Raw genomic sequence first — 14,391 nt, forward strand, 5'->3', positions numbered from 1 at the left:
AGCACTGCTATTGTTGCGACGACATCATGTTGACATTTGCTGAAACTTCCACAAAGTTAAGCGGGATTTACTCCGGCAGTCACAGGGATGCATGCAAGCATATCCCTTGGTGCTACCAGTCAACGGATCGACCGGGAGTTTTGGTCTTACACGCTTCAGAGAACAAACGTTGAAAGACTGATCAAACCTGGCATCTGGATTGCGAGGCTATTTTAGGAAGGGCAAACGGTCCCCAGCTCACCAAGATGCAAACCCAGGTCAACGGTTGGCCTCGTACATCACCGTACAACCCTAGTTCCCCTTAACACGCGTATCACCCGGGGTATTCGGGCAGATTATTCGGATCTAGTCCAGCTATGTTTACCATGCACGTGGGAAACGTTTTCATCAGACGTACATGTATAGTCTGGTGCGCGTTGGCTATGTAGCTTGTCATTTGCTACGAAGAAAGAGACGGTTGTTTCAAGTGCTCTCTCGGACAGGAGTAGATGGAATCATTTTTTATTACGATGTTCAAAAAAGAACGAGAATTGAACATGACCAGTGATTGATTACATCCAAAACGATACCATGTTCGTCTCCGTCATCACACTACTACACCTCATCTCTCAAGCATCTTACATGTACTTCGCGCCTCTCCTCCCCAGCCTCCGTCCCTGCAACGCCTTCGCCGCATTATCATTCGGCTGCGCGTCCCCAAATCCACACCCTCCATCTCTTTCCTGCGCCACGACTGGACCGGCACATGTCCCGCTCTTGAACCCACAGCAAGCCGACGCACAATCGGCATCGGATGTGCACGCTCCAGTGATGAACTGCGTGCCTGCTGCTGCCGGGGCCGCAGCTCCAGTGTTACTTTCCGCAGGAGGGGCAGCAGGGGCAGGAGCAGCAGCGTCTGGTTGCGCATCCGCACTGGCATTCCCACCTGCGCCGTTCAGAGCATTGTTGTTTGGCTGTGCGTCGCCGAAGCCGCAGCCTTCACCTCGTTCGTTGGCTACGAAGGGTGCGGCGCATTTCCCGGATGTGAAGCCGCAGCACGCGGAGGCGCACTCAGCATCTGATGCACATTCGCCCGTGATGAATTGGGTGCCTTGGGCTGCTGCATATAGGGAGACTGTTGGGGAGGTTAGTATGGGAGGAGGTTGATTTTGAGGGATGAACCCACGGTTTAGAAGAGCGAGGAGCTTGAAGATGGGCGCCATGTTTGGTTGATTTTGGTGTTGATGTTTTGATGGATGGGGTGTTTTATTAGATTGATGTATTAGAATCTTCGCCGGGAAGTATGATTATGAATTGTTTGTGAGATAGAGATGCCAATTGCCTCAGTATCGATGATGATAGTCAGTATCCGGGAGACGCTCCATATATATGTCCACCTCAACACCGCAAAATCTGACCCTACCCTTCACATAAGCAAGTACGAGCGCCAACTCGAAACTCGCAGATGTCACTTCCCCCTCACCAGTGCCCCAACAGGCAATCACGTCCGTATGGCGACGAGGCAGCATAGCATTCCTTCCGCCTCGCGTAAAAGCCATGTTACCAACACGCACGTTTCGCATCTACTTTTAGCCTACAAATGGCGCGATGCAGACGATCACCACGCACGTAGTTTGGAAACGCAAAACACAGCGAACATTATGCGTTCTCCCGTTCCGTGATACATGTGGAGAAAAGGTGTAAGGAGAAGGAGGAAAGCGTCGTAAGCGAACCTATTAGCGCACTTCAGCCTCACCCCACCCCACTGCTCAGCCACTACGCAATGTTCTTGCCTCGAAATGCCTTAACACATCTCAGGTTTCCGGTCCGTTAGAAGATGGCGGCTTCGGCCAATGGGGTTTCTGTGGAATGCCAAGATGGGTAATGGTTGGCATGAATGCGGCGGAGGGGGATCAGACTGAGCATGTGTCGCATTGTGTGGCCTGGCGCTTGGAATGTCGGGGTTCCGTGGATATCCCTACGCTTAAGGCTGGGGGTATTGCTGAGCATAGTGTACTTGGCAATGAGATATCTGCCGCCTTTCTGACATCTTGACGGCAATTGGAGTCTTTAAGAGATGTATAAGTCGCGGGATGTGCTGGCTGGACTACGTTGTGTTCAAGCTGGTGTTGCGATATTGGAAGCGTTGGCGATTATTCAAAAAACTGCTTTCTGTCAGGTTCGCGCTTGTCTTATTTGTATTTCCTTTTGCTCTCTGGTACTTATCGCGTGCTTTTCGCTGCAGCGATAGGTACGCAGCGTAGGAGAACATTTACTGTAGCCCTTCATACTCCCGTACGTGTGAGCCGTGTCCTCGCCGGGCTAATCTCAGACGAGGACTTTGAGATGCGTTAGTAAAGGTGGCGTATACATCATGACGCAGATTTCACCATCCTATGTACATCTAGCGATAAGACGACAACCTACTTGACGAAGACATACGGTGATCTGATTAAGGATGAGGCATCAATAGTGTTGACTTACTGTGCAGTGGTTTCTCGAAAGCCAAGTCATAGCTTACACTCGGTATTGACCGACATCTATGTGGCTTTCCAATAAGGTTGACATATACCCGTATGGCGATGGTAAAAGCTCAAAAAGGCTATACTAGTTTGAGCATTTTCTATGGATGTGTAATTTCCAGGGGCTGGGGAGCTGTTGGAACTATTGGTGTGATACGTTTCGGTGCTCATCACATACGGCCTGCATCGTGTCTACTTCAAGTGTTCGAGCAATATTTAGCTTCTTCGAAGCTGGTGTCATAGCACAGAGATTACTCTGATATGCTGTCCTAGCGGAAGTTCCACAGCCGAAAGCAAAGAGCATGACTCATGGCACTATTCGGTCTTTCCAAAGTACATACAACCTGTTTGTATCGCATCCGAAGTCGGCAGTAAGGGTCCCAATGTGTGTGCCTGAAGTTACTCGAGGCACATTCTCTACTTAGACACAAGCAGACACGCGTGAGCTCTTTTTGTGATTTAGTGTGGATTTATTGGAATACGGCTGCTGAATGATAGTGCGTAGTTACATCCGTTCCTAAAAGGGGGACAGGATGCTGTGAGACTGGCAGTTTGGCGGCGATGCTCAACAACCAGATAGCCCAAGCCCCGATTGATCGCTTACTAAAATGACAAAAAACCTCCAACGAAATAAGATACAGTATAAGACCGAACAAGGAACGGGGCGGTCAGGAACCATACCGTACACAGTGTGGTACAATAAAGTACACACCGCGACGGGTTGGTGGTGCTGAAGAAGGGTAGAGACCTAGCGCAAAAGGGAAAAGGGTATAGAACCAGCTATCAGAAGAAGATAGGTCGCAGCAAAAGTCGGTCGAGAGACAACATGTGTGGTAAGCACATAGTGACAGTGCGTCTGAGCAACTGAGCCTTCAGGGGGTGGCCTCCTGACGAGTGCGCAGTCCGGAGTGCCCTTTACCCCTGAGTCTTGTTGTTGTTTTATGCGAAAGTAACCGGAGAGTTATCGAGACGTCGTGTAGGCACGGGTGTATTGCGGCTGGACCACGGTGCTCGTAGGAGGAGGAGCGGAGTTGAGTGCTTTCCAAGCGACTTCGGCGGCTTCTTCTCGGGACTGTTCGAGGTAGCGGTAGTCTCGCCAGAGGTGGGCTCGGTATTCGCGACCGTGTACGAAGACACTGCTGGACCAGGCTGTCCGTATACCTGATAGGAGAGTCAGTCAGAGTCGAGAATGGTGGGGCAACATGTAGAGCGGACGGCTGCATACCTCGTGGGTCGCTGTAATCTTGGAACTGAGGTTGGGCGATCTGGTTCGTGGCGCAGTAGTCTGGGAAGTTTAGCTGGGCCCTCACAGGGACAGTGGTCTGCGCACGCTGAAGCTTCTGAACGTAACTCTCTGGTGCCGCCATTGTGCGAGATGGGTTTGGGGGAAAGGATGAAAATGCGATGCTGTCGAGGGATTTGGTGTGGGGTAGTGACTCGTGAGTGGGGATCTGGAGGATCAACTGCGTGTGCGAAGGCTGGAAAGAACACTCGCTCTAACATATCTCCTCGTCTGTTTATAGTCCGGCATAAACATTAGAGCCTCACTTTCGGTATCCTGTAAGGGCCGGCCAGCGCTTTTGCCACAAGGCCATCTCAAAAAGATTCAGCCTGCAGCCGCCGTACCACATATGTGCTTGGGAACAAAGCATGAAGCTGATACTATGCTGCGTTGGCAGGCCTATTTCCGCCATAATTGGCCGGCAGAAACATCATTCAGCGAGCAACTGCGGGGGTAGCGAGAAGAGAACGCGGCAAGGCAGAAACTCCAACCGCCAGAACCCGGTACAGACACTACGACGGATTGCTGCGTGTTTTCGGCACCACAAGTTTGGGATGTAGAGACCAATGAGCTGGTACGGATAAATTTTGGTGGTGAGTATGTCTACCTTGTTAAGCTTGGTTCAAGCGATGTGCTGGCAGCTGGAGGACGACGAGAGATGCTGCCATGCTAGTTTCTCAAGGCCCCGATGCAATGCCAGATGTGTCTCGCAGATTGGCCCATAGTTCCATCGGCGTTCGGCCCGCTTACGGTTAGATGAATAAAGGGCCGTGCCGATTCCGTACCGTATCTGTAGATGCCATCTCAAAGCGCGTCATCTTAGACAGCATGCTCCGCGTGCTGAAGCTGCAAAGGTCGCATACGCAGCAATGCAACGTTAAGCGAAAGAACGTGGGATTAGGGTAGCTCATGGCTCCAACTGGACCCACATGAGTGAGGTGAGGTGGCATATGCGATTGCCTAGAACGGCGTGTCAAGATCAATGAATGTGTTCCTGGCGTGAACCGCTCAGCCCTAGGATCACCAGGTTCGTGCATCGAATGCAGCCCATATCACATCACACTTCTGCAGGCTGTCCGGTTCCTGGATGTTCGTGCTATGGCCATGGGTTTGGTGTACTCGCAAACCCTCCGACACGCTGAACGCTAGCCAACTCTTCAACACGGCACTTGTTCGGTATTCGCTTGTGCGCGCTTGAAGCGGAAGGCGCAGCTGAGTCGATCTACAACACGAGGCTCAAGGCGGGGTTAGCACACCCTCAATCTTCATCTGCTCTGCGCTGGCAGTCGTTGTGTTGTTCATGGAACGCTTCCGAACTGCTGGAAGTGGTGGCTGTTGATGACTGTCAGAGTGACGTGTCGTACAGATTATATTGCGCTAGCCCAATCGACGCCACAATGCACGTGCATACAGCAATGCAAACCTTGGAGAATCCTCGGGAGGCCCACAATACGCGCCTTACAAGGATATGCAAGTCGGACATGTAGCTGTCGACTTAGTTCCTCATGCGCGATTCCTGCAAGAGACGTGGGACCGCACGACTTCTCCCGGCTTCTGCGCCGCACCACGCCACGTGTAATACCACAACCGACGTCATCGGCTGCGCATAGACGGACGCTAGACGTTTGGATTTTGAGCTTAATCGCGTCTTCTCCATTCCTGCTTGATCGGTGAAGGCAGGTGTCACGTGCTGCAGCAGATAGGATGGATGAGGCGTCGACGCGGAAAATTTCTGCCAGCGGAACCCTGCCAGAGCGTCTCGACAAGCCAAGGCTGATGTGTTCATGCACCTGCCTGTCTCAGCGGGCAAGATCAAGTGTCGCATTGCCAGGCTCTCTTTGAGGTATGTACCGATACCTGTCATTACATAGCTCGGGAATTTGCTGTCATCTCGTTACAGTGGGCTGCATGCGTGATCGAACAAGCACAGGTCTTAAGGGTACATCAGCCGAACCATACTCACGGCCCCTGGCATCTAGCATCTGACGTGGCTATACGCCTTTGAGGGAGCATCCAGGTGGCATCCAAAGATTTCGCATTCGCTTTGCCAGACAGGGACAGACGAGCATTGCAAGCACACGCATTGATCATGTAAAGAGTACATATGAGGTCTTGAACCATTGAATTGCCAAATTTATGTAAACGAATGACCGGCCTCTCGTAATCCTGCAATGATCTTTATCCAATGTCCTCAGGGGCAGGACTTGAGCAGTCATACCGCCTATGGACGCACGAAGCCTTAGTCCAACTTGGATGCTCAATAACTGACAGAGTACTTACCCAGGCCATTAATCCATCGACGTCTAGCAGGTACACTCGCAGCAGATGGTCATGCCGCACCAGCTGCAAGGGCAACTAACGTCGCATCGAGCCTCCAGATGCGCGCGCTTGACCATATCGATGCTGTGGTCAGCGGGGTACTGGATGAGGTTCGAGACTGGAGCAGGACTGCGGTCGCGAAGCTCACTGGGAGCAGCGCTTCCGAAAGACAGGAGGGCGATGAGGGGGAGACCGAGAGTGGTGAACTGCATGGTGTTGATGTATGTGTTTTGAGGAAAACGATGGGAAGTTGGTAAGTTTGTGAGTGAATCTGCGAGCTTGTTAACGAGCTAGATGCCATCACCTACGGCTTATATAGATGCTGAAGCTCATCAAAATCTACAAGGTCGTCGTACTGAGCGTGCTGCTCTTCCAAAACGGACCGCGATGCCGACGAAGTGTTCATCTGCTGACGCTGCATATAGACTTGTGGTCTTTCTGCATACACACGAAGAGGTTTCGGGTTGTCGGTGAGTCGATCTCAGACTGGAGTAGAGTAGCATTTCCCGAATAGAGGCAGAGTTGCACACACACACTGCTAGTAGAGTCCACTGCCTACCCACCATCTCCATGCAACGCGTCAACCCCCTCTCTTTAGCTTGCTTGCCTTTACGAGAAGCTCATCGCAGTAGAGCTTGCAGAAAGAGCACTCAGCCTTTCGCTCGTCGACACGGATCGTCGAATGAAGTTGTAGTCTCTGCCGTAAGTCAACACCGGATGTACGCAGCTAAGAGTATGGACATGCAAGTGAGCGTTAGACTTGAATCAACCAAGCTTTCCAAGCTTAGCTTATACGCAATTGCCTTCTCGCAATGACCACTTGGACGCGTTGGATCTTAGTAGCGAAATGTGACACTGACTAGTGCTGGATATTCTTCTCCGCAGGACCACCACACTAGGACCTATATTAGTGTCCAACTAGCATTCATCTTATCGCCACTACTTTCCAGTCTTTCCTCTCTTCGTAACTCAGTAGGTAAGTTATGTACTGAGAAATTTGCCCACGTATCCAGGTACAAGCCACGACCATACACAACAAAGCCCAGCAGATGTCTAGCATCTACAAGGAAATACAATTCTTGAAGCAAAAGATGTCAACGACTAAAAGCGGCGCCTGCACCCATCATTGACTATCACCACCTCGATTGAACCTAGCCAACGCCACGAGCAAAAGTTGATAATTGACACCCTCCCCCACCATCTCAACTTTACTGTTTCAAGCAGTAGTACGACGCTTCACACCCGTAGTCAGCATCGATATAGCCTAAACTGCGTGCAAAGCAGAAGGTACGGGCCGCTCGCAAGCTGGGGTTGGCGGGTACAACCGCTCGTGACCATTGCTGATGGCATTTTACTGCACGTCTACCGTATCCCAGGAAGAAGGTTATGCTGATTAGGAAGGTTGCCGTACATAGGTGCGATAGCTTATGGCGGGTTGCGGAGGAAGAAGCCGTCAGGTGTGTGTCAGCTTACACCCGACCACCACTAGTATACGTGCGCAGTAGGCACTTTGACATGATCAGAGTCATGATGTATTGCTGAACCGCGGGAGCCAAAAAGCTGAAGAGGGGTCTAGTTGCGAGATTGTGGTAGCGAAAAGGCGCACAGCGCATCAGAACAACTGGATTAACACTTTGAACTTTGTGAGACTGGATAACTGAGATTGGAGTTGGGAAGTTAACAGGAAAGACAGTGATGGCTTACGCTCGTCTGTCGGACGATGTTTCCCTTGAGAGTCCAAACGATAAGACAGAGTTGTCTTGTTTGCCGCCGCGCACTCTCGCTCAGTCCTTCTCGTACAGGAACCTCTTCTGTGCTTCCCTCGTTCTCTGGATGGCGACTTTCGGTAGCCTGGCTTGGTTTCTGGGGCAGAGGCACTCGAATTACGGTAACCATGTGGTGAGCTTGTTGCCATTCCCGCCAGGTATGTGTCGCAGCAAACAGAGGTTTGATGAGAAGCTATTCTGACAAAGTTCTCCAGTGCCATCCCGCATCGTTACTTTTGATGTGGATCAAAAGTTCCACTATACCGCCAAAGATGCGGGAGAGCCCGCATGGGCGGCTCTCATGCCCAGTATTATCACCCCGGTGTGAGATCCGACAGCAAGGACTGACTGGTATCTCACAGTTGACGATGGCATCATCTCTGTAGCCGATCCGTCGAGCTACCAGCTACCGTCGAGCTACAAGAGTCGAAACGTCTCTGGCTCGGAAGTCTATTCTATGTCGATGTTCCATCAGCTACATTGCCTGGTCAGTCTTGCGCAGCTACTACCACGACTGTTAGCTGACGATCGTAGGACTCCGTTCGAGTGCGACTCGGTATACTAGAAGGTTTCATGAGTGAAACTGCTACTGGAATACGTAAGAGGGCGACCTTCTCGCCAGAGTCGCATGTAAACCATTGCTTCGACTATCTTCGTCAGGTGAGACTATCCGCATCGTCATATTCCAGGGAGAGATGCGATTGCTAACACTGCTACTCAAGGCTATCATGTGCGCAGGAGATTTGTCTTTGGAGCATTCTGTTGTTCCCGACGAATTTGGATTCAACGGCTGGGGTACATCTCATCAGTGTGCGGATTGGGATACTATATGGGATATTGCGGTGCAACACCGGTACGATCAGAGCATCGAGGAGCTGGCCGTATTGAGGTAAACGAACCGGATGCATGCTTCAACGTAGAGTTAAAACAGTAAACAAGATATTGCCAGTCTGCGTCATCTCCGGTAGACTGGGGCGGAAAGAGTGGTTTGAAATTGCCTCAATCTGCACCTTCTCCTTTCCATGTGGGGCCCAATTTACCTTTGCGTACGCAATGTAAACCAGCGCGAGGCTCATGTTTGCCATTGATATAGCTCTTCGGAAGTATTTTGAACATTCAAGGATTCTCGACCGTTAGGTCCAGCCGGCCGGCGTGCAGGGAGCGGACATGAGCAGTGGACGCGGCCCAGGTGGTGCACGTAGGTAATCCAATGAAGTAGAACCAACAGTTTGCGCAATCGTGCTTAGCAAACTCTCTTGCGAAACGTACCGGCGTTGGCACCTCGATGGAGATCTTGGTGAAGTGGTCCCAGAGTTCCCGTTGCGTTCGGCACGGGGCGGCTACCTGGGTGCTACGCAACGGCGGCGCCGCAACCTCGCAACTCGACGCACTTTCAATTGCTGCCTAGGTAGTAATGACGCCAACAGACTTGCCCACGAAGGAGAGAATTTTTACCGACACATTGTCGGCCAGTGTCAAACGGCGACGAATGAGAAGAGTGAGAAGTGATGAGGCGAAACCCGCAGAGCCGCGATCTGAGATGGGTGTGGCTGGGGCGCAGCCAAAAATAGCGCTCCAGCCTGCTTTCATGCCACGCGGACCCGCCGAATTGCGCAACACCCAGCCTTTTGACAGCTAACGCCCTCTCAGTCGGCTGGGTGACCCTGCGTCCAGGCTCGTGCTACTGGCTCATCGCCCGTTACGATGGATCCAAGGGGCTTTGTAAGGCTGGGTGACGGAGGGCTGGGATGTGGATTTGTTTGCGGCCGGTGTACGTAGGCTTGTGGAGATGGCTAGAAGGCGCTGGCAGCTGGTGTAATTGTGGACGGAGGCTTGGATGATATAAACACGGCTGTGGTACGCTCTACCAAACTGTCATCCAACAAACATCTCATCCAGTCTACTATCAAAGTCCATCGTCGCTCTCCAGACCTTCAATCCATACCCAGTTCAACAACAACCCTTCACACAATTAGATCAAGATGCAGTTCTCCATCATCTCCATCGTTGCTGCGCTCACCGCCACCACAACTGCCACCTACGTTCCCATGAACGGCACTGCCACATCTTCCGCTTACTACCCTACGGGCACTGGTGCTGCTCAACCTACTGGAGCCAGCCCAACCTCAACTCTCCCCTTCACTGGTGGAGCCTCAAACCTCGGCGGCTCAGCCCTTGGACTTATCGTCGCTGGCGGTGTTGCTCTCGTAAGTCTCATACACCTTTAAACCTATGCTAGAACAACATGCTAACGATATCCCAGATGCTATAGATGTTGACAGCACGCTTGCTCGACTTTACTCCTTCTTTCAACCACCCTTAATCGATTCGGGTTCAACATTGGCGCATATGGGAACGGCGTTACTACGGCACCAAGGGTCTCGGGACGAGATCGTTAGCATTTTCGGCGCAACATACAATCGGCATAGACGGATGTGGTCAGATGTATAGACTAGACTCGTGTATAGCAATGGTCGAGGCCTGGAAATGGTCGACGGCTAACAGTCTACGAAGAGACGAGGCAGATACACTGATAGGATAGCCATCTGCACTACCTATAGATGATAACATAGCTAAATAATGAAGAAGTATACATTACCTTCAGATTCTATGGAGGACAGTATTTTTCTAGTGTGAACTGCAGCGCAATTGTTCAATTGTTCCTTGTGCGAGGTCAAAGACTTCCACAAGATGTTGCGCGGTGCAAGGTGTAAGTAGAGTGGGGCTCTTAAACTTCCCCTTCCGGATGGCGTGAATGACGCGCGACGCGACTTCCGTGATCTGCAACTTTGGAACTTTACAAGCGCACCCACGTCTCCAACACAGTTACTTCACCACTACAATGACCGAATCAAATGATGTGCTGCTCAATGGCGAGCCTTTGTACGTGGCCTGTATTCACCTTGAAGCCCAATACTGACCGCAACAGTGAGGATGCGCCGCCCGCACCGTCTCGAAACCATTCGGCGTACAACCCACTACACGACTTCGTACTACCACCGGGCACCGAGCGCCACTATTCGCAACAATTCGCCGATATGTACTTTTTGCGGTTAATGCAATTGAAGAAGACGGTCAAACAGAGAGCTGAGGATGCATGGAACGACTTCGAGGTATGCAATAACAAGCTGTGGGAGTGGGGATACACACTTCACGGGATAAAGGAATTCTAACATCATAAAAGCTAGGCGGGCAAAAAGCAACCTTCGTTGAACGAGTGCTGGATGTGAGGCAAGGTGAGCTTTGTTGGGTGGTAGGGACAGTATACATGGAGATGGCCGAGAAGCCCAACGTGTTGAACGACATTGAGAAAGATGTACGGTCCCCTTCGCGAACGCACAAAAGATCATTTCTGATAATCGACAGCATTGGATAGCGGACCCCCCTCATCGCGAAACCTACGTATCCTCCTCCGGCGCCGACGAGATGATGCTGGAAGACGAGTCCGGTCGTCTCAGAGTTACAGGCGAGCCTCTTCACCAACATTTTGTAACGGGATGCATATTAGCGGCACTGGGTACGGAGGAAGCAGACGGCACATTCATGGTCATTGCAACCCAATGCGCAGATCTACCGAGACAACCACCGCGGTGGGAGCGTGACGACGTTGCGCTGTCAAAGCAGAAGCAGAAGGCGCCAAAACGGGAAAGGGCTGGAAAGATAGCCCTAGTCTCAGGTCTGGAATTGACTGGCGCAGACGACGATGAGGTCTCCCTGGATCTACTGGTGGAATACCTGACTGGCGAAGCTGCAGATCCAGCTACACAGGCCGAGGCCTCGAAAATAACACGACTCGTGATAGCGGGTGGCTCACTCGCAAAGGGTTCTCCAATCCTCTCAAGAGAAGACTTTGCCGCGAAGAAGAGCGCTGCAAGACACTACGGATACGATGCCTCATCCTACAACGCAGCACCTACCACGCGCCTCGATGAGTTCCTCTGCGAAATCCTTCCCTCGCTCCCCATCACCATGCTCCCAGGAGCCTCGGATCCTTCCAACGTCGCCCTACCGCAACAACCTCTACACCCCGCACTCTTTCCCAAGACACGCCTCTACGCCGAACCCCCAATAGAGACGAACACAACCCTCAACGGCTTCGACGCAGTCACAAACCCTTGGTTAGGCGACATCGACGGATACCGCGTATTAGGCACCGGAGGCCAAACAGTCCTAGACCTGCTCAAATACGTTAAGCGCGTAAAACCGACAGAGGCTATGGAGATGATGCTGCGGTGGCGCTGCGTAGCCCCTACCGCCCCGGATACGCTATGGTGCTACCCGTTCCAAGACGAGGATCCTTTGATGCTGAAAGAGTGCCCGCACATGTACTTTGCCGGCTGCCAGAAGAAGTTTGAGAAGAGAGTCATTGAAGGTCCTGCTGGAGAAAAGGTATTGCTTGTTAGCGTACCCAAGTTCAGGACCTCAGGCAAGATTGTGCTGGTCGATATGGAGAGCTGGGATGTGGAAGTCGTTAGACTGGGCGTCAAGGGGGATAAGAGTACGAAGCAAGAGATCAAGACAAATGGAGAGGACGCGATGGAAGAGTAGATGGAGGACAGCTGTACAATTGATACCCGATTTGCTGGAGACCATCGTTGAAGATAGTGACGCGACGCGACATTTCGTATACAACGACGATTAACCATCGCGATGACAGGTATCTACACAACATCGTGCACCCGACGTAAACCTAAGAAACCCATCATGTCCAATACCATGTCCGTCACATACCGGAAATAACTGCCACGTCCAACTACCAAGCACCCTAACCCGCATCAAGAAAGACGCGGGAAGTGGATCCATGCATCATAAAACCTTGGACGATGTCATCAACCAAAAGCTTAGCTCATATTATCAGCCGAATTGTACGAGTTATCTCACCCAAAACGCACTACTCGTACGATTGATCAACCACATTCGAAACAGGGGCTGATTCCATTGATCGAATGTCGTGATGTCAACGGTTTGCATAGGCTTTGTTGATGTAACGTGTACGCACGCTGCGGCTGTGGGTTGGATAGTTGGAAGTGTGTGAGTGGAGTAGAGTGGGTAAGTGGATGCGATGAGGTATGTTGTACATACCACATACGCGAAGATACACAAGATGAATGAAAATTACGACGTGGAAAATGCGATACTGGTATTTTGCGCGAAAAAAGTGGTATCTAATGTATCAACACGGCCCAATTCCAATGTGAACCCGCGAACGCCATCGCCAATGTAGCAGAACTCCTGTCTCGGTTTGCATCCTAGTGATATATGTGTATTGTACATGATAAGAAAAAGGGAATCTAAGCCGTCTAGGCCTTGAAGTTGGCCGTGGTCCACTCTTCGTACTCTTTCTTGAGTTCACGTTGGACCCAGGGGATGGTGATGGCGGTCCAGATACCGGCCCAGAGGAAGGGGAGAACCCAGCCAACCTGAACGGTGTTAGTAATGAAGAGGCCATGCGGAGAAGGGAATTACGTACAACGTAAGCAGCGTCTCGCTGGATAGTGAAGATGATAGCTGTGCAAACCACGGCTGTGACGATGGCGCCAATGGCCCAGAACAATGTCAAGCGGTGAAGCATTGTGCGGAAGCCCTTGCTGGCCTGGTAACGGAGGTTCAATCGCTGGCGGAACTCGGTACCACCGGATCCGTCGACAGCGCAAATGTCTTCAATGTACGCGTAGATACCCGGACGGAGAGGCGCGCCCTGGGGTAGCGAGGAGATACGGCACGGTGCGGGTACTTTCATGATGCGCAGAATGTCCACGAGGAGGAGTTCGCAACCGATGGCAAACATCATGGTCGGGGCTGGCATGGCGAGGACGCGGATGGGCGGGTCATGAGGACATGTGCCACTGCGAGCTGTTAGCTGGGCACACTCGAGATGGAAAGAGGACCTACGCAATAAGTTCAATCATAACAAAGAACCAACCAACCGACAAGTTCCAGTGGAACCAGTCGAGGTACCATCTCTGCGCACCAATGACCCTACAACTGGAGCCCTTCTTCCATAGCCTGTGGAAGCGGATGAAGTACTCGACAATCGACACGGTTCCGAGCAAGGCGGTGCTGATACTGAAGACGGCGTTGGCGGACAATTGGTCGCGCGTCAGGCCATACCACATGCCAAAGTAGAGGCCGATGGGCATGAAGACGCAGTCGAGGATGATGAGGGTCCAGAACCAGAAGATGGACTTCTTGCGCGTGCGCAGCGTGTAGTTGAGCGGCGGCGGGCGGGTGAAGTCCGGGTCTTCGTACGTGACCTGCGTGTGGGGAAACTGGGCGTGGGAATTGGGCGACGGGGCGCGGCTTGGTTGTGCGCTTGGGGTGAGGTTGGCGTCGTTGCTGGCGGCCGTCGTGCTGCGCGGCTCTCGTTCATCGTCGCTCACGCCGTCGACCTGTACGCCGGGGACGGGCAGCGTGTCGGCCTGGCCGGCCGTCGTCGGTCGTGATGCATCGGCGGCAGGCGTCACGGGCCTCAAGGGCTCTGTCGATGATTGCTCGGTGGCCATTGTGTGGCAGCGGTGGCACG

At 52.1% G+C, this 14,391-nt stretch overlaps 5 protein-coding genes across 5 annotated transcripts; 2 read left to right on the forward strand and 3 right to left on the reverse strand.

Annotated features, from left to right (window-relative positions):
- Positions 1–617: 617 nt before the first annotated feature.
- On the reverse strand, positions 618–1,202 carry J4E86_007701 (uncharacterized protein; the record flags this gene model as incomplete). The annotated part of the gene is made up of 2 exons (XM_051448217.1): positions 618–1,114; positions 1,166–1,202. 2 exons carry the CDS (start codon positions 1,200–1,202, stop codon positions 618–620), a joined length of 534 nt encoding a protein of 177 aa, XP_051300484.1.
- Positions 1,203–3,462: 2,260 nt separating this feature from the next.
- On the reverse strand, positions 3,463–3,868 carry J4E86_007702 (uncharacterized protein; the record flags this gene model as incomplete). The annotated part of the gene is made up of 3 exons (XM_051448218.1): positions 3,463–3,662; positions 3,727–3,786; positions 3,832–3,868. The coding sequence occupies 3 exons, from the start codon at positions 3,866–3,868 to the stop codon at positions 3,463–3,465; spliced, it is 297 nt and encodes a 98-aa protein (XP_051300485.1).
- A 5,982-nt stretch (positions 3,869–9,850) lies between these two features.
- On the forward strand, positions 9,851–10,140 carry J4E86_007703 (uncharacterized protein; the record flags this gene model as incomplete). Its single annotated transcript, XM_051448219.1, has 2 exons — positions 9,851–10,075; positions 10,132–10,140. 2 exons carry the CDS (start codon positions 9,851–9,853, stop codon positions 10,138–10,140), a joined length of 234 nt encoding a protein of 77 aa, XP_051300486.1.
- A 570-nt stretch (positions 10,141–10,710) lies between these two features.
- Positions 10,711–12,416, forward strand: J4E86_007704 (uncharacterized protein; the record flags this gene model as incomplete). Its single annotated transcript, XM_051448220.1, has 4 exons — positions 10,711–10,751; positions 10,798–10,981; positions 11,053–11,184; positions 11,235–12,416. 4 exons carry the CDS (start codon positions 10,711–10,713, stop codon positions 12,414–12,416), a joined length of 1,539 nt encoding a protein of 512 aa, XP_051300487.1.
- Positions 12,417–13,168: 752 nt separating this feature from the next.
- Positions 13,169–14,371, reverse strand: J4E86_007705 (uncharacterized protein; the record flags this gene model as incomplete). Its single annotated transcript, XM_051448221.1, has 3 exons — positions 13,169–13,288; positions 13,339–13,714; positions 13,761–14,371. The coding sequence occupies 3 exons, from the start codon at positions 14,369–14,371 to the stop codon at positions 13,169–13,171; spliced, it is 1,107 nt and encodes a 368-aa protein (XP_051300488.1).
- Between the last annotated feature and the right edge of the window lie 20 nt (positions 14,372–14,391).

The sequence above is a fragment of the Alternaria arbusti genome (assembly GCF_024043155.1).
Source record: "Alternaria arbusti strain BMP 1465 chromosome Unknown scaffold_11, whole genome shotgun sequence".
NCBI classification, from domain to species: Eukaryota; Fungi; Ascomycota; class Dothideomycetes; order Pleosporales; family Pleosporaceae; genus Alternaria; species Alternaria arbusti.